Source organism: Cydia strobilella, chromosome 25 (genome assembly GCF_947568885.1).
Source record: "Cydia strobilella chromosome 25, ilCydStro3.1, whole genome shotgun sequence".
Lineage (NCBI taxonomy): Eukaryota > Metazoa > Arthropoda > Insecta > Lepidoptera > Tortricidae > Cydia > Cydia strobilella.
In genome coordinates this window covers 1,505,175-1,525,102 of record NC_086065.1, presented here as the reverse complement: position 1 = coordinate 1,525,102, position 19,928 = coordinate 1,505,175, and the positions used below count along the sequence as shown (strand labels likewise).

Sequence of the window (19,928 nt, the reverse complement as noted above, 5' to 3'; positions counted from 1 at the left end):
AATCCATTCGACCCTCTCAGCAAATATCTACCCTATTACCTTTTCTTAAGAGCGTTTTCACATTGTCCGATCTAATATCGGATATAGGATCCTAGCATGGAGACTGTATAAAGGAGCCAAATCTCTATGTATGAAAAGTGTCCATCAAAAAACAGTAATTAGGCGGCGCCACCATACACCGAAATACTACCAAAAACAACCTACGTAATTTGGTCGGGTTATTTGTTGCCTTATAGTATGGTTCATGTTATACGGTCACTTTTACAACAATTCTGCCATAAGAGATTGCGTTCCTTTCTATACCATCCATAGATCCTAGATGCCGGGGGCGCGCCCGGGCGCCGTCTTTAGCTGTCACGCACACTAACAAGCATTACGGCTACACATACGCACACAAACAAATATAATTGGTCCAACAGGTGACGAGGGCTCCGACATGGGTGAATTTATAGGAAGCGCCTTTCCGATATCGGATGTCTGAAGGCGCCTATGAGAAAAACAGCTACAGCAGTGCCGTTGCGTTATTTAACGTGTTTTAGTAATAATTATTTATTAAATGCATAAATAAATACAGAGAAGCACATATATACATTTTACATGAGTACATGACAATAGATCGGACAATGTGAAAACGCTCTTATACCAAAATCGCTTCTGGCAGATGCATTGACCCGAGTTTGTTAAGCTAAGTTAAGCTACAGTCTGGCAAAAAAGAGTAGAAATTAAAAAGTGGCAACACTGTAGTATCGTCCCGTTTTTCTTAGATTGATTTGAAAGGGACGACACTAGTGTTGCCACTTTTTAATTTCTACTCTTTTTTGCCAGACTGTAGGTACTAGTTTTGTAGTTTTTACTTCAACTTCAACATTTATTCAGCAAATAGGCCAGAAAGTCACTTACACGTCAACATTGTATTTAAGCAAAAAATATATAATAATACATCAACAATATTTAGATAGTTAAAGTGCAAAATCACTGCCTAAAACGACGAACAAAACATAGCAATATAAATATACATAAAAACATTGTGCTTTTTTAACCTATGTATAAACATAATTAGTAATTACTATATTTCCTACCCGGCCCATTTAACTAAGCTTAGGTACAGTCGCCATCAGATATATCGGAGCGGCCAAGGTGCTCACAAATATCTGAACACGCCTCTATTGTCAAGGCGCTAGGTGCGTGTTCAGATATTTTTGAGCACCTCTGCCGCTCCGATATATCTGATGGCGACTGTACATATACGAAGTTTTTTTCGGCCATTTTTTTTTTAATTATAATTACTGTAATTGCAACATTGATACATACATTTCATACACAGCTAATTAAATTTTAATACCATAAAAGTTATTACAATATTCAAAAATAGGTACCGACCATTTTTATAAGCACTAATATTATGTACATTTTGCTTTTCCATTTAATACATTATCATAGGCACTTAAACATTTGAATGTTGAAGAAGGCGGTAACATATAGTTATTTTTAAGTTTGTTTCGCGTAAGTTAATTCATAAAATTGTGGTGAAGTTCTGCACAAATTATAATTCCAGTTAGCAGCTGTTTAGATAATTTAAATTAAAGCTTAAATATATTTTTATACGAATGATCATGAACCAGAATAGTAGCAAAATATGTAAATGATATATTTACAATTAGGAGGCATATTCTAATTGTAATAACAGGTTATGTGTTTGATTGGGATTTGTTATACATAGATAGGTATTATGCAACCGACACTGACGGATCATAGCCATAACAAAACCAGATGGTGTATTCCCATTTGTCCCCTCCGGGCACAGAACACCCAACTCCGTTAAGGCCGTTCCATCGGTTTACCGCTATCACTGTCACATTTCGCAAGAAAGATCGGGAAAGTCCATGCGCGCCAAGTGAAAACTATTCAATTATACGAACAAAAATTAAGATTATGATGTACATATAGGAAATAGTTTTCATGTTATTCGAGTTAAAGAGTAGATGTAGGCAATATGGTCACAGAACCTATTCTGTGACCATATTTCCTATTTCTGAAAACTGAAAACTATTCAATTAACGCGAATAAATAATGTAAGATTAGGATCTTAGATCGTTCATTTTATTACATTATAAAAAATAAAAAAATTACAATGAACCGTCAACAATAACAGCATTTAAATCATACTTTAAACGTAATTATCTCGAAACTCAACTTATAAAGTTAGATGAATTGCGCGTGACACGGCAGAGAAGGGAATAGGCGCTGCATATAAATCATTCCCAGTTGTCCCCGCCTCATGTATGGCGGCGGTCACTTGGGGCGGGGACAAATGGGAATAATAATAATAATAATAATAATATTCTTTATTGTGCACAATGAAACATGATTAAATACAGCAAATTAACATAAAAAACTAAGCAGCAACAGGCGGTCTTATCGCTTAAAAGCGATCTCTTCCAGACAACCTTCAGGTAGTAGAAATTAGCGCAAGGAAGAAATATGTATAAGGGTAGCAAAAATAAATGGAGAACGAGTACAGGAAAAAAAAAAATATCACCGTTACTACAATACACCGTTATTACAATTAAAATACCCCTCTGGAGCACGAGTAAAAGTTACCTACATTTTCTTTCTACTAATATTTGAACGAAGTTTAGTGCACTTATGAATTAGAATAACAACACTTTTTTCTAACAATTCTGGCTATACGTGAATATTTATATTACCAATATTATTTTGAAGAGAATATAGAAAGGTAGGTAGTAAGCTGTACCTATGTTACAACATCCATCAGCGAAAATATCTAAATGTGAATCACATATTTGATGCCTGTACCTAGTACGGTACCTATACACACAGGTACCGTCTTACTTAAATACCTTTATGTAATTTATGCAATACCATCATTTTATGACTAAATAATTACCCCATACATATACAAAAATGTCTCTAACCAATTATTAATAATAGCATGCATGGCCTGTAAATGAAATTTAAATGTAATTTAGTAATAAGCTAGATATAAGACAATTTGTGTGCCCTGACAGGGTGTCATGGAAGCTTCCTGTATAACTTCAATAACATCTCATGTACATGACTTTACAAATAAACATCTTATCTTATCTTATCTTATCTAATTTTTTTATATCATTTTTGAACACAGATTTAATATTCTATTAATGTTACTATACATTATATCTAAAACTTAAATCATATTGCAAAAGAATCGACATCTAAAAATCATTTTTTTTTTTCCGATATTCAGTTTACCTAAACATTTAAATATAGTTAACCGGGATAAATGCATCTCTTGTGGTAAATGAGTCTTTTGAAGATATCTTCAAAACGCAACATATTATAACTATTATAGCCGTCTGCATTAAAAGTTCAGTGACCACACTTCGAACAGTGGGTTGCAATAGTTTTAAAATGTTCCGTGTAGAAGAAACCTTCAAAAGACGCATCTACCTCAAGTGACCCATTTATCCCGGTTGACCTTACACCATTTTCATTGCCATAATTATTATTGCCAAGTTACACATTTACTTAGACATCTTACCCTTGTAATGTAGACATTTTTTACAAATAGCATCAGCTTTTTCCTTTATTGTTTGACTTGAGCTGCCTCTATCAGCTTCAGGCTTAGCATCTTCACTTCCAAAAGGATCCTCACTAAACTGCTGAATTAACTTCTTAATATAACTACCAGGACCTCTAATAGTGAGTTTAGTATCACATTCATCCTTATTTTCAACTTCGTTCTCATTGTCGTTCTGTCTAAATTCGCTTAGCATTTGCAGACCATCTTGGAAATTTTCGAATGCCTGAGTGATTTTCTCTCCAATGTTTAGTTTTTCTTCAAGATCACTGAAGTGTACTGATTTCTGTGCATCATTAACTGCATCGGTGATAGCTTTTGAGCCTGTAGGTGTTATTATTATTTCATTGTTTTTAACATCAATGGTTATTTTAGCGTCATCAAGTTTGAGACCGGTTAAGGAGACGTCAACAGATTTGGAGCGGTATTGCCTGGTGGGGAGTTGTAGCTGGTTCGATTCCGGGCTGGCCTCTTGTTTGATGGTGACAGGTGAAGGAGACAGCGAGGACCTGTCACCGGGGCTCGATCCTGGAGTTCAATTTACTTTATAGAAAAAACGACGTCAATTGAAAAATATAGTAGAAGAAAAGACAAATATTAATACTTGTATAAAAAGAATTTCTTGAAGACCAATAACTTACATCAGTTTTCTATTCGAAATATAAAATTTAAATATTAAATAAGAACATATTTACTAATATATTATGCAGTTTCTTAATCAATATATTAAATAATTAAATATATTTGGACCTAACATGGGCATTACTGTCAAATATACTTAATTTAGGATTTCAAATTCCAAAGTAACACTACCAGCAAAATAAAGTCTCACAATTGTGAATAAAATATAAATGTAGTACAATCAAATACTAAGAAAAGGAAACCTTTTCGGTAAATACGTACTTAATATTAAGAGCTCAGCACCAAAAACTCGAAACTACTCACACATTAATCTATATGGATCCAATGTTGTTTACTTTGCCACCTAAAATACAATGAACAAAATAAGTAAAAAAAATAACAAAAGAAAAAGCAACAATAACAACAGCGGACGGTGATCAATGTGATCATCTTACCTTATACATATTTAATCAGAACAAAATCATAATGCAAAAAATATTAACCGAATTGATGCAATTAAGTGTAATTACAAGAAATGAAAAGCCTGATGAGATAGCGAATACACAAAACACAAAGATATTAAACAAGTGTTTCAATTAAATGTTAAAAAACATGCATTAAGACGAAAGTGGACGACCCGCGCGAAATCGCCTTTTGAACGTAGTCCTTGTTTTCATTATTGACATTTTTATACACAATTTGTTGTATATCAACCACAACTATGTCCTAAGTCTGATATTTTTCGAATTTTTAGAAGCATTTAATAATTTGTATGAATCTGGTTTTCGCACCAAATTTTTTACAATAATCGAAAAATCTAAAAAAGTCAAACGTAGGGGCATATAGCTATGGTGAATTATGGTAAATTATGTAAAAATATTTTCCATAATGTCAATATCCAGAGAGGAAAATCGGGACTACGTTTGTATGGAAAAGCGGCGGTCCCCTTCCTCTTAAAGGGGCCCACTGACTATCAGTCCGCCGGACGATATCGGCCTGTCAGTTAGAATAAAAGTTTGACAGTTCCGAACAACTGACAGGCCGATATCGTCCGGCGGACTGATAGTCAGTGGGCCCCTTAAGTCCGGTTTACAAAGCCAACAGTTAAATTAACCACCACCAACCATTAGACACATCCTCCCCCTCCTCGTGGCACAGTGGGAGGGACTGTTCCACCATCATCCCCTGAACCATGTCCATGCAGGAGTCGAGAGAGAGCTTCTTCCCACACATCTTGATCGCGCGGATGCGTCGACGCATTTCTGGTTATATCATCATCATTATCATCGACATGATCATCAGTGTTAATCCATTAATTACGTCACACGAATTTCTAGGTTTTTTGCCCCTCCCCCCTCCTTGTCACACTTAGTCACATTTGGCAAACCCCCGGTGTGACGTCACATTTTTTCGAATTAAGTATTATTAATATTTTATCAAAATATTTGTGACACAAAAAAATTGTAATTTTATAACCCAAAATTGATTAGGAAAGTAAATAAAACGATTATCGTTCTAAAGACTTGTTATTTAACTGTACGGGAATACAATAAATACAATAAGTTAAAGTGACGTCACAAAGTTTGTGACTCCCCCTTCCCCCTTGTCACAACATGTCACATTTTCTTGAGAAATTTTCCCTTTAACGGTTCTTGAAATAGGGCTAGAGACAGACGGACGGACAGAAATAGGGATCTTATAGTTACCCTTCAGGTACAGACCCTAAAAATAACAGTATAAGAAAACAATAAAGTTTAGGAGCATTCCACGAAATTGTCTACAGTTAGTTGTCCCGTACAAACGCGAATTTTCATAAGATTTGCTGGTATATAGGAGTTTTTTTTCTGTCACAAAGGATGAAAAAAATCTCTTTAAATATTCATTGACTGAAAATTTTACCTAATGTATATAGGTAATTAATGCTTTGTAAATATATACAGGGTGGCTAAAAAATAAGTACATACCCGTTGCCAGGGAAGTTTTGGAATTATACTGAGCAACTTTTACTATGGGACCAATTACAAAATCGCAAAAAAAAAATTTACCCTCCCATAGAAAATGGACCAGCCAAAATGTATGAAATGGCCAAATTTTTTTCGCGATTTCGGGGTTGGTCCCGTAGTAAAAGTTGCTCAGTATAATCCCAAAACCTCCCTGGCACCGGGAATGCACTTATTTTTTAGCCACCGTGTATAATGTTGGTTTTATGAATAATTTTACAATTTGCATGCTGTCTTGAGATAGCGAATCAAGGTGGATGAATTATTAACCTAATTTTAAGACCTGTATCTAATCCTTTCTCTGCAAATAAATAAATCTGAATCTGAATCCTAATATACGAAATAAAATTTCGTAGGGGACAGGCGGACAGCTCATGGAAAGCCCCTTTGTACAGTCGAGGGCAAAAATATCGATCCATACAAATGGCTCAAACATATGTGAACACGACTTTATTGTCTAAGGTGTAAGTGCTTACACATATTTTTGAAACTTTAGGAATGTACATATATTTATGCCCCTGACTGTACATGAGCGATTTAATCGCTCTTACCAGGACTATCCTTACCAGGACTATCCTTACCAGGACTATCCTTACTAGGACGATCCTTACCGGGACTATCCTTACCGGGACTATCCTTACCGGGACTATCCTTGCAAGGACTATCCTTACCGGGACTATCCTTACCAGGACTATCCTTTGGTTCCATTTTAAGCTGCGCGAACGTCTGTGCGCATGATGTGAGCACCTGCTCATAATCACAGATGGCCGCGTGGGTACCGTTCACTATCTTGGGACTCATCGGGCTATTGGCCAAGAGTAAGCTGGTGCCGAAGGTCGCGTTGAGCTCGCGGGTCTCTGCAATCAAATAAATTAAAATTGTTGCTGATTTGCATTTTTTGTGGACCCGACGAAGCCTGCGTTGCGGATCACTTATTTTTGAGTTTGTGGTAATTGAAATTTTGCATGGACCGTATTTGTGTATATTTTTTATGTGATAATAAATTGATTGAATTTATAATAAATTAAATGTCTTATTAGTATTTTTATTTATCAAACTGGACAGTTACTGGTCCTTCGAACCGGAAAAAACTTGCTTTAAAGATCTGTCATTTCATTTATTGTGAAAATTGGGTGCAAAAGCTAAGTTATTGACACCACTTACTAAAATAACAGGGGGTCTGACCAATATGACAACCGTACAGTCGCCATCAGATATATCGGAGCGGCCAAGGTGATCAAAAATAAATTCAATGGTCGATGCAAAATAAATTCGGCAGAGGATCAGGAAAAGTGACGTACTGTTGTTTCGGAGGCAAAGACCTTCTTTGGTTCGCTAAGCCACATTAGATACTTAGTTTAGAAATAAATTACCTTTGAGGGAGATCCTAGGTTTCTTCGGCACCACGATGTTGCCATTGTCAGATCCGAAAACCTCCATCAGGATCTCCGAAGCTACCGTCTTAATCTCGTTCCAATCATCTGAAAGAGCCATATAATATATATGTACAATGAATGTTAAAAATATGAATATTTATAATATAGTTTAATAGTTCCTGTTATCTTATAGACTATTATTATTTATTACGTCGTTCAGGTCACGTGACAGCTTAGAGCGTTTATGCGCGAAATTTAAACACTAAACTAATTAAAGTCGATTTTTTATTAAAAATAAACGAATGAATGGGTTTGAATGGGTATGAATGAATGAATGAATGAATGGGTTTTATAGACTGTGAGACCCTAGTGTTGGATGATGTTGGACATTCTGAGTATAATATGTTTTGAAAAGATGTGTCCCGCCGAGTTTGTTGCCGGTCCCATGTCCCATATTGGGATACCCTCCTACAATTTAGGAGGGAATTAAATCTTCTCGGGTCCGAGGTGTAGGGTTGGAGCCGGCGTAGTTTTTATCGCGTATATATATATATATATATATATATATATATATATATATATATATCTTTACTTGAAAATAATTGTAGTGTATAATTAGCCTTATGAACCGATTTTGCATGTACAACCAGCCTTAAAGTTTATAGTCTATGATGGTTCATTATTTTTAGTATGTGGGTATTTTTGCACTTTGTAATTTTTCCTCAGTCACCCGTTGACCACGAACGCTGTAAAGAGTTCGAAACGTCGGGATGTATTATAAATTCAATATACACGATATAATCCGTTTTCATAGTTTTATTTCATAAAAATGAATAAAAAAATTTTTTTGCAATAATTACGTGTCTATCTATAAAATGAAAACAGTTCTAAAAAATTGTCAACACCCTACACCCTATTTCATAGAAGTTTTAGTGACTCTAGTTGGGTTTAGGTTGTAGGGCACGGCGTGGATGTAGCCCTCTCTCTCTCTAACACTACTGTCTTACCAAGTATGTCCTGGTTGGTGGTTCGTTGTGACGTCACAGTGAACCGGATGACGTACGTGCCCTTGAAGCAGGCAGGCACGGCGTGAATGTAGCCGCGAGCATTCAGGCGTTTGAGGAGACGCTCTGTGAGAGCGTTGTCGCCTTTCATACGGAAGGCCACCATACCTGGAAATAGTATTCGTATAGAATTTAGAATTACTTGTTTTTTTTTACTAGCCTACTATGGTGTCCCACTGCTGGGCAAAATCCTCTCCCCTTGTCTTCCACGACTCCCGATACAGTGCCTCCTCCTTGTTATTTACAATTTTCACTCTCCTTCACGGGACAGGCATTGCCTATTGTGAAGGTCAGCAAAATCTGTATCCATGTGAATATTTACCGGAAATAAACGATTTTTATTTTATTTATTTTTATTGTATATTTTTTGTTTTTTTCGAAATGGCGCTCTTCCTCCACGTCATGCATACAAATTTAAATCTTTTTAGATCGAGTGAATAGACATATTTTAGGTAAGCATGATCCATCCTAGACTGTATCGGCACTTACCATGTGAGATTGCGGTCAAATGCTTGCCTTTTTGTAATAAAAAAAATACAAGTGTCATCCTTAACTATGTACGCAAATCTTTTTTCAGGTAACTTCCATATAATATAACTTTAATACATAAACTTTTAATTTCAAGGTCCAGAAAACAGTAGATTCCCAATTTACGAATTATTCGAGGCAAAACATTTGTGTTAATTTAGTGACAATAAATAAAACCGGCCAAATGCGAGTCGTACTCGCGCACAAAGGGTTCCGTACCATTACGCAAAAAACGGCAAAAAAAAACACGTTTTTTGTATGAGAGCCCCACTTAACCCTTAAGGCTGTTCCATCGGTTTGCCGCTGTCTCTGTCACATTTCGCAAGAAAGAACGGGAAAGATCATGCGCGCCAAGTGTCAATTTTGATCGAATTTTGTCGATTTTTATTTATTTTAAAAACGTACTTACCCTACTATATCGAAATTCGAAAGCTATGAAATTACTATTTAAGTTGAGATTGTTTTTTCTTCTTTTATTGTTTATAGTATCACATAATAAATAACCGAGTAAAGTTGGATTAAAAGTCCGAGTTAAAGGTTACTTTGGGAATTAATTGTATCGAGCGAAGTGTCATAATTCGTGTATCGGAAGCTATGATATTAAAGATAATATAGTCAAGAACTACATATATTTTTTCCACGTCTACGAATATCAACTCCTCTTAGAAAAACAGGATCATATAAGGAGATTTTTCGCCTTCTGGCTCAGGGAACCGCCTTAAATGCATGATTTTTTATTTTTGGTTGGAAAAAATGTTTTAAAAGAAAAACTTAAGTTTTTTTTCTGTTGAATCTGTGAGCTGTCCAATGCTTTGTATACATTTGGCAACAATATGCATTTAAGGGTTAAATATGATTTTTACTCTGTTTTTAGTATCTGCTATCAAAGCGGCAACAGAAATACATCATCTGTGAAAATTTCAACTATCTAACTATTTATCATTGTTCATGAGATACAGCCTGGTGACAGACGAACAGACGGACGGACAGCGAAGTCTTAGTAATACGGTCCCGTTTTCCCGGTCCTCTTCTTCTTCAAGCCGGTCACAGTCGACGGAGCCGTTTCGTGGGTCATTTACTAAGACGAGCTAAAATAATTCCAGGGTGCTATAACACGACTAGAAGGCCGACGATGACACGCGCGCGCTCACCCTGAAGACCTGGTGCTGACCCTGGTTGAACACGGCTGACGTCCCTCAGCACAGCACTTCATCGCTCACAGCAACACAGCGGGTCCAGGGAAGTACTAGCGTGTGGGAGCAACTACTTTCGTCAACCGGGAGTAGAAATCAGACGGCTTATCGGACTTTCACCCTTCGACGTTTTCGTAGGCTCGCGACGTAGAAATAAATTGTTAATAAGTGAGATTCCTTGTTTTAATTTGAACCTCACAGCCTAAAACGCAGAAGGGTTTCCCTTAAAACTACTTCCCGTGACCATATGATAGCAGCATTAGCAGCCGTTTAGCCCTAGGGGTTATTCTTTCTATTTTTAACTAAGCGAAGTGAAGATGTTACAAACAAACAAACCTATAATTTAGATTTTTGTTTTTGATCTAGCGAGAACTTATTCTTGGATCTTAGAGAATGTCTCTATTTCTACATATATATACAAACTATGTCTTACCTAGATTCCTGGGTTGTGGGATCTCAAATCGTTGGTCAGCCAACACCAACGCTTCGAACTTCTGGGCCAAGCGGACGCTCTGAAACGAAAATCCGAAATTAATTGTAATTTTACATGTAAAATGGTTTATACCCTAGCGATTTCGGAAGAGCGGGGTTTTCTGTCACAAGCATATCTAATGCTTAAAAGAAGATCCCATCCCATGCTGTAAACTACTTGTAAGGAACCAATAAACATTTTTTCATTTTTATTTTTATTGGAGCAATAAAGTTTATTAACTTACTCTACCAAAGTCCTTGTAATCGACACCTCAAAAAGTTTCTAAAAAAATTGATTCCGTAAGGACTTTATCCCGATATGATCGATTTACTAATCAAGTAACCACCAAAAACAATTACCTCTAATCAAAAAGGTAACAAGTTACCAAGTTACCTACCTCTCTTATATGCTTCTGAAGACCGGTGACGCCATAGTTCCTCAGCACGAACCACAGCTTCAAGGCCCTGAAGCGACGACTCAGGGGAATTTGCCAATGCTGAAAACAAGGCAAGTAATATTAGGTAAACTAATAATAATTGCACTAAACCACCGGACTAAGCGCCACTAATCCGTGGTTATCCCGTTAAACTGTTAACCCAGTGTCAAATTGTACTGGTAACCATAATAACTCCATGTTTAACCGGTTAACCCCGGGTTAGTGGGATGGTGAAAGTGGCGCTTAGACAAACTAATTCCCAACCAGACCACCAGACATTTCTGAAATGTCTAAGAGTCAATTCTATTTGGGAGTAGGTAATTTCCAAATAGATAAGCGATTGTGTGAAGCTGTGAAACACGGAACAAAAATTCTAAATTTGAATAACTCCACCAGAAAAGCTGATTTAGGATTGATAATTCTTCGCTATACGAGAAAATGCGAGGAAACGAGGACGTGGCAGAAGGAGAATATCATGGACAAGGAACATAAGAGATTGGTTAGACGTGGACAGTACAGAAAAACTAATTCGCTTGACTACAGATAGAACGGCATATAGGCATAAGGTCGCCAACCTCTGGGATGGAGAAGGCACTTGAATAAGAGATACGAGAAAATATATCCTATACAACTAAAAGTAACATGAAATTATAGAATTACCATCAGTAATTTACAATTTAGTTACTTTAGTATTCACTATTAACTGTACACTGTAATAACACCACCACCAATATCAAGAATTCGTACTAAATATTCCTTCTTGTCCGGATTCTCCAGCTGAATCTCCTCGCCACACCCAGGAGACGTCTTATCATAACCATGTAGACTCTCTTCATCATCCATCATACTAAATCTAAGGGCCATCCGCCACCACCCACAAGAAACCAGAAACTCTGATCTGAATAATGCTAGTTCTTCAAAATTTGATTGGAATTCCAATCAAAATAAGCAACATTTGAATTTTTTTAAATATCGATATTGATCGACATTTCAGTAGGGCTAAGATGGTCGGCTCTTTATCATTTGTCACCATGCCTGTCACGTTCTAACAAATATTTAAGTGTGAAAGTGACGCATGGCATGACAGATGATAAAAATGCGACCATGATACCGCTGCAGATGTGGCTAAATTATCAAACATTCCACTAACAGTGAAATTCTTAAACAAAGAACAAATTGAAGTCAGTAAAGAAAGATTTGGATAGTAATGTACTGAAACATATTTGTGTACAAAAGTATTTGATTGAAATAGTTAATCAATGAACAGCATTATTCTATGTACTTCGTGTCCGCCACCAAAGTTATTAAAACCGCCACCAATATCAATAATCCGTACTAAATATTCTTTCTTATCTGGATTTTCCAGCTGAATCTTCTCGCCACACCCAGGAGACATCTTATCATAACCATGTAGACCCTCTTCATCATCGTAAAGGTCGCCGCTGTTGAATCCATCAGGCGAATCTTCATCGTTTTTCAGATCATCTTCATTCATTTTTGTCAGTTCATCATTCGTGATGATTTCATCATTAATTTTAACCTCTTTGGTGCGTAACATTCGTTTAACATTTGATACTTGAGAGCCTACCTATAATTTTAATAGTGACAAAAATATAATTATAGCACATATTTTCAAAAACAATAATTTTAATAAGGGTACAATTATATCAATGTTCCAAAATATTTAGATCATCACGGTTTCACTCACTATTATTTTCGCTGTGTGTTTATTATGTGCGCTGTTACAGCCGCCGCGGACACTCGTGCCCGAGGAAGGATTCCCGAAGAATCCGAAACATGTCGCCAAAAGCGACTAAAAGTAATAGTGAGTGAAACCGTACTGATCTAAATATTTTGAAATATGTCTCACGATAGTTTAATTTCGATTATATCAATGTTAATCAATTATGTTCTTTGTTAATTAACTTTGATAATTATCCATGTAATTTAAATTGTAAGTAATTTAAAAGGAAAACAACGTATTTATAGTCTTAGATTTTATAAATACTATTTGAAATGAAGTCGACTTACCATATAATCGATAGCTTTTCCTGAAAAAAAAAACTATTTAAAATACAAAAGTACATCAAACATGTATCAAAATCATCTTGAAATTTAATTGTATAAGTCATCCCTTACCTAATTAATTTGAACAAAGAAGAAAGTAAAAAGTAAATAGTAAAATTAAAATGCCTTCAATGCTATGTTGCTTTTCCTCATTCGAGTTTTTCGTTATTTCATAAATAAATATGTGCTCGTCGCTTAAGATTCTTAAGAATAATTGTAACCTCGAGTCATGAAAACCCTCCGCCTAAAAAAATTTGTTTTACCTGAATTCTCATGCCTCAGGTAAATCGGGTTGACATTGAAGGTCCTATGCAGAGCAGTGCTGTCACGGACCCTGGAAATTTTAAATTTAACATTACTGTACGCAACGGTTCCATTTGGTCGGACGAAACGTTTTGCCTCCTCCTTTTTGGTACGGAGGGCTAAGGAATGGAATGCGCTCCCGCCATCTGTATTCCCTGATCGATATGACCTCAGTCTCTTTAAAAAAGCAAGAGTGAATAGGCTGTTGTTACTGAACCGGTGAGCTCCATCTTAGGCCCTGTCTTCACTTTCCATCAGGTGTGACTAGGGCCAATCGCCGATCAGTTTATAATAAATAAATAAAAAGCGGTTGCTCAGCACTCTGCGCGTCTAGTATCATAATTCTATTAGGGTGCTGCTGGGGTTGTCACGTTCAGCAGTGCCATCATGTTCGCAGGAGCACGCGTAGACAATTTCAGTGCTGTGTTGCGTAAAAACATGGCATCGCTTCTGTACAGAATACGTGACGGCCCGAACAGCCTCCTGAAGACTATTGGTGTAAGGAATGAGTGCTCATTAAGGGTCTCCGCCGATATATCGACGGAAAATCGGCAAAAGCCGATAGGAAAAACCTTTATGTCTGCGCTATTGGAGCGAAAAAGCCGTCGACGCGTCGGCCGATGCGAGCCGAGCCGAACGACGACTTTTTCGCTCTTATTGCGCAAACATAAAGATTCGGCGTCGATATATCTGGGGAGAAACTAATACCCCAAAACGTCAACTGACGCTCACAGCTACAGCCCAGTGTGAACCGTCGTGCATTCAGACAAGGTTCACGATCACGCACCGCACATGAGAGGCGTGTCGTTCAACGGGTTAAAACAAGATGAAATACAAACCACATGGCAGTGCAGTCAAAGTTGACCATCAGCCACTTGGAAGGGTTGAAGGCGAAGGAGTCCGCCATCTCTATCCCGTTCATCCAGTGTCTGTAATAATCAAATTAAAGTTTTAATAATCAAACGTAATAAATATAAGAGCCTCGGTAGAGAGTATCATTTCGTCCCATTTGGAGTTGAAACTCTAGGTCTATGGGTTCCCAGCGCGCACAAGTTGTTGGCAGAAATCGCGAAGCGTCTGGTTGACGTAACTGGTGACCGAAGAGCTGGCGGCTTCCTCGCAGAACGTATCAGTATTGCGATACAGCGAGGAAATACCGCCAGCATCCATGGTACAATGCCTTACGGGCCTATTTTAGATTTAAGCTAGTTATTAATTTCACTTACGTAGTACAACTGTATATATCTGGTATGTAAATAAAGAGAAGAATATCAAATTAAATAAGAGTGTAGGTTATACTTTTAACAGTATTAATACCTTATTTGCATGGTGATGGAAATTTCCATCATAACATTGTCCTATGAATTATATATACTTTTTGGGGTGATTGATATTTATTTTTTATACTATCAACTTTCAACACTAATCAATTTTCCGATTTTATACTTAAATCAACACAATATGACCTCGGTCTCTTTAAAACAAGAGTGAATAGGCTGTTACTGAACCGGTGAGCTTCATCTTAGGCCCTGTCTTCACTTTCCATCAGGTGTGACTAGAGCCAATCGCCGATCAGTTTATAATAAATAAATAAAAAATAATTTATAAAAAATACATGTTTTAAGACGAAATGTCGGAATACTTGAAAAGACCCAGAACTTGATAATTTTGGGCGTTTTTTCGGGGTTTATGATTGATTGATTAATTTAAAAACTTTATCATAGAAATAAATAAATAAATATAAATTAGTAAGAAGTACAAAGGCGAACTTATCCCTTTGTGGGATCTGTATTCTGGACATACGAACGCGCTGCCCGCATATGCGGCGTCCACGTGAAGCCATGCGCCGTGCTTGTCGCATACTGCGCCTATTTCACAAGATATGCATACCTGTACTCTGGACAGACGAACGCGCTGCCCGCATATGCGGCGTCCACGTGAAGCCATGCGCCGTGCTTGTCGCATACTGCGCCTATTTCACAAGATATGCATATCTGTACTCTGGACAGACGAACGCGCTGCCCGCATATGCGGCGTCCACATGAAGCCATGCGCCATGCTTGTCGCATACTGCCTATTTCACAAGATATGCATACCTGTACTCTGCACAGACGAACGCGCTGCCCGCATATGCGGCGTCCACATGAAGCCATGCGCCGTGCTTGTCGCATACTACGCCTATTTCACAAGATATGCATACCTGTACTCTGGACAGACGAACGCGCTGCCCGCATATGCAGCGTCCACATGAAGCCATGCGCCATGCTTGTCGCAAACTGCGCCTATTTCACGCAAATTGTCGAAGGCTACAGAACCCGTCGTGCCAAGAGTAGCACACACCTGGAAGGACAAAGAGAAAATATTTTAAATCATAACCATTATTAAAGAGAATAGTTATTTAGTTTACAAGAAGTTAAAGTTGTTGTTTAGCTCTTCGTGCTAATTGATACCTGAAAAGTGTATCTTGAACGTTGCGAGAGCTTCATGGCTCGAAGATTAAACAAACTTTGCTACCGTGTGAAACACAACATTTTTCACCACACCAGTGCGAGGAAAATACTAACTGTAACACATTAGTCAAATCTAAATTATGAACGTTATGAAATATGTATCATTCAAAATCATACATAAAATTAAATAATTTTACGGTTTAGACTCACTGTTTTAGTCACTCGCGCGACATGTTTTGGAGAGCCTAGGTCTCCTTTCTCAAGCACTAACAGTGCGAGCAGCGTTCACGACGACCGTGTATCGCGTACGCTGCTCGCACTATTAGTGCTTGAGAAAGGAGACCTAGGCTCTCCGAAACCTGTCGCGCGAGTGACTAAAACAAGTGAGTCTAAACCGTAAAATTATTTAGTGTTAGTATGTCTCACAACAGTTTAAATTCGATCATACATAAAAGTACATTTTACGAGCCAACATATGGAAACAACTCACTATTTGCATGAAATTATATTGCTACTCTTCTATATAAAATGCAATTTCTCATCAGTTTTTGAAGATTAAAGACAGTCTGCGAGCTGGTGTGGTAAAAATATTATTTCCACAAGATGCAGCACAACGTATTTAAAAACACTGTCAGAAGGTTAAACGTATCTAAAAGTTAATGAAACATTATCGTACCTCGCAACTAATAACTAACTTATTGATAATACGGTTACGCGTCCAACTAGCAACGTGCGACGTAAGATATTTCATATAAAATGACGGGAATAAACGTAGGCTAGGGGAGTCACACTGATTTAACAACTAAATCTTAATTGCGAATACACATTTCTAGGGTTATTATGTAATAAATGAGCCTATATAGGGTGATTGCAATAGTTATTTGCCACTACATAGTAATTGGCCACTCCTAACAAATCAGAAAGAAATAAGCCAATTGAAGCCTTATTGTTACGAGTGGCCAATTACTATGTAGTGACCAATAACTATGGAGTGGCCAACAACTATGTAGTAGCCAATAACTATGTAGTGGCCAATAACTATTTAGTGGCCAATTACTATTTAGTGGTCATTTACTATTTAGTGGCCAATTACTATGTAATGGCCAATAAGTATAGCAGTCACCCTACGTCCCATGCTGGGCAAATATTTCCTCTTATTCGCGAGAGGGCTTGCGCTATAGTCCCCACGCTGGCCCTAAGCGGGTTTGACGATGTTTTCCTTAACCGAATAGCTATTGATAAACATCAAATGATATTCCGTACATAAGTTCCGAAAAACTCATTGGTACGAGCCAGGATTTGAACCCGCAGCCTCCGGATTAAAAGTCGGACGTCAGATTCACTCACTCAGCCATCACTGCTTCATTTAAGGTTAAGTTGACTTAACATACTCAATAAAAAACATAGAAGCCGATTCTGATGAAACGATTTGTTACGGGTTTGATCTTGTTATGATACGATATTGACACGACTAGCAGCATTTCGCGTATTAGTGTACACGTACAGCGCGAGCGATCGTAGCGTGTCAATGTCAAAAATTCTTGTAGAATTTCAAAAGATGAAAGCGCGCGCAGCAGCAACAGTATACTGAGGGTATCAGCGGAGCGCCTGGACTGCCCGCTAACCAAGTACTGGGTGGAGGTTGTCATTGGCAGGGCCAGGTAGTGAATAAAACTATCTACTACTTGCCCCTGTCAGTGGAACATTTTTTTTTATTATTTGTTGTGTTTTGCTTTTATCTTTATTTATAATTAACATGAGCCTTTTAAGTTTGTACTACAACTAACATTTTTATGGACACAATGTCTGAAATAAACAATTTTTATGAAATAAAACTATGAAAACGGATTATATCGCGTATATTGAATTTATAATACATCCCGACGTTTCGAACCCTTTACAGCGTTCGTTGTCAACGTCGGGATGTATTATAAATTCAATATACGCGATATAATCCGTTTTCATAGTTTTATTTCATGAGTAACTATCGCGGTAACCGAAGACAATATTATAAACAATTTTAAATTTTTAAAAGACTTAAAAGTCTACCAAATCCATCGAACATCAAGTCTACAAAATCAAACTTAAAACCTGCATAAAGCAGCACCTATTTACTTATTGGATATTATTGATTATTAATAACAAGCGTCTTTATCTTAATAGTTTAGAGTGATCTTCAGAGATACTCGGAAGGCAAATTAATAATCCACTGCAGAATGTTTGGCGTAACGTAAAAACTTACAGCGAAATAGTTATATCAAACTAAAACTTTAACAAATAAAAATAAATTGAAGGAGAACGTTTCATCAAAGGCAATAACATGCAAGGAATAAGAAAATAAGGAATGAGAAATATCCAAAAATAATTTGTGTTAACTATGCCTAAGTACTGGGAAAGCGGCCAAGTTGAAATGGGACTGGGCTGGTCATGTCTGCCGAATGCCGGATGACTTGTGGGCCAAGTTAACCACGGAGTGGGAGCCCCACGAGTCTAACCGGGGATCCGGCAGACCTCGTCGGCGATGGCGGGATAACTTGGACTCCTTCTTGACAGGCTGGCCGGATATAGCATTAAACAGAGACGAGTGGAAAAAGAGGGGGGAGGCCTTTGCCCAGCAGTGGGACACAGTGGGCTCTGAATAATAATGCCTAAAAGTACTAAACAGCAAGTAGGTAAAATACGACCTACGGTACCTAATCTTTTTCTAAATCTAAATTTAGCTAAGTATTTATGTAATACTTGTAGAAGGTTTCTGATTTAACTTCTTGTACTTAATTAATAGCCCTAAATCTGCACTCAATAATTAGGTACTTAGTACTAAACTTAAATCGTATAACACGCGAAGAATGTATATAAAACAATCTCCTTATGTTCATTTTCAAGTTCCGTTTTAAGCTTAACCCTTTAAACGCTTTTACGTTAGAAACAAAAACGTCACTGACACGCCAAGGTCCTGGGCGCAAGCGAGCTAATGTAAACCTTACTTAAAAGTGTGAAGGTTACTTTGACAGCGTACCTCATAACACCTATAGTTGTCCATGGCGCGGTAGGCACGACTAGTAACGATGACATTACGTGGCTTGGCTTCCAAAAGGTTAAAGCACAATGTTCTAATAGTGTCCTATTTAAATAATCTAACACTGTCCATCGCAATCCAACGCGGCAACGCAGCTGGAGTGATGGGCACCTTTGCGTCGGGGACAGTCCGGGACGGGTTTCAGTAGGTAGTTTTATACACATTTAGTTTATCTTTAGGTTTAGTGATTAAGTTTAGTTTTTAATTAGTTTTACTATTACCTATGTACCTATTTTGTGAAATCTAACAAACTAGTTCCTTTTCCAACCAATCCGCTTAGCTTCATTTTCCCTATTATTGATAAAAATGTCACGTCTCGCTACAGCTTAAGCTTCCGCTGTCCGCTCCCCGCTTATACCAGGCTCCTAAGTCCCGAGCAATACAAATTGGTCCCACAGCGCATCAGTTTTAAAAATAACAACCCGTCTTTTGAAGGCTTAGGGCTTATGAAACCTCACTAGAGACGGTTTTAGGAAATTACACTGAAATATTATTTTTGATCGCTGGTAATTATGTTTGAATAATATTTAGATGTGGAATCTGGGGATTTCTTTGAATGTTTTGCTTTTATTATCAAAAAAACCGGCCAAGTGCGAGTCGGACTCGCGCACTGTGGGTTCCGTACATTACACAATTTAAACAATGTATTTTTATGTGAAACGTGAGTGAAAGGTAAATTGCGGTTTACGATTTATGACGTATTAAAAAAAAACTACTTACTATACCGCGTAATTTATTATCTATTAGGCTATAATAACACTT

General features: G+C 37.3%; 1 protein-coding gene across 1 annotated transcript in view; it reads right to left on the bottom strand.

Moving 5' to 3' along the window:
- Positions 1-3,486: 3,486 nt before the first annotated feature.
- LOC134752957 (histidine decarboxylase-like) overlaps positions 3,487-19,928 on the bottom strand; it is a 36,867-nt gene continuing 20,425 nt past the window's right edge. The window contains exons 8-19 of the mRNA XM_063688738.1: positions 15,841-15,980; positions 14,480-14,569; positions 13,601-13,671; positions 13,302-13,321; positions 12,607-12,858; positions 11,232-11,330; positions 10,796-10,874; positions 8,585-8,749; positions 7,575-7,682; positions 6,888-7,058; positions 5,326-5,463; positions 3,487-4,108 (exon numbers count right to left, since the gene is read on the bottom strand). Coding sequence (XP_063544808.1) covers positions 3,525-4,108; positions 5,326-5,463; positions 6,888-7,058; positions 7,575-7,682; positions 8,585-8,749; positions 10,796-10,874; positions 11,232-11,330; positions 12,607-12,858; positions 13,302-13,321; positions 13,601-13,671; positions 14,480-14,569; positions 15,841-15,980 — 1,917 coding nt within the window. The 3' untranslated portion in view covers positions 3,487-3,524. The remainder of the gene's footprint in view (positions 4,109-5,325; positions 5,464-6,887; positions 7,059-7,574; positions 7,683-8,584; positions 8,750-10,795; positions 10,875-11,231; positions 11,331-12,606; positions 12,859-13,301; positions 13,322-13,600; positions 13,672-14,479; positions 14,570-15,840; positions 15,981-19,928) is intronic.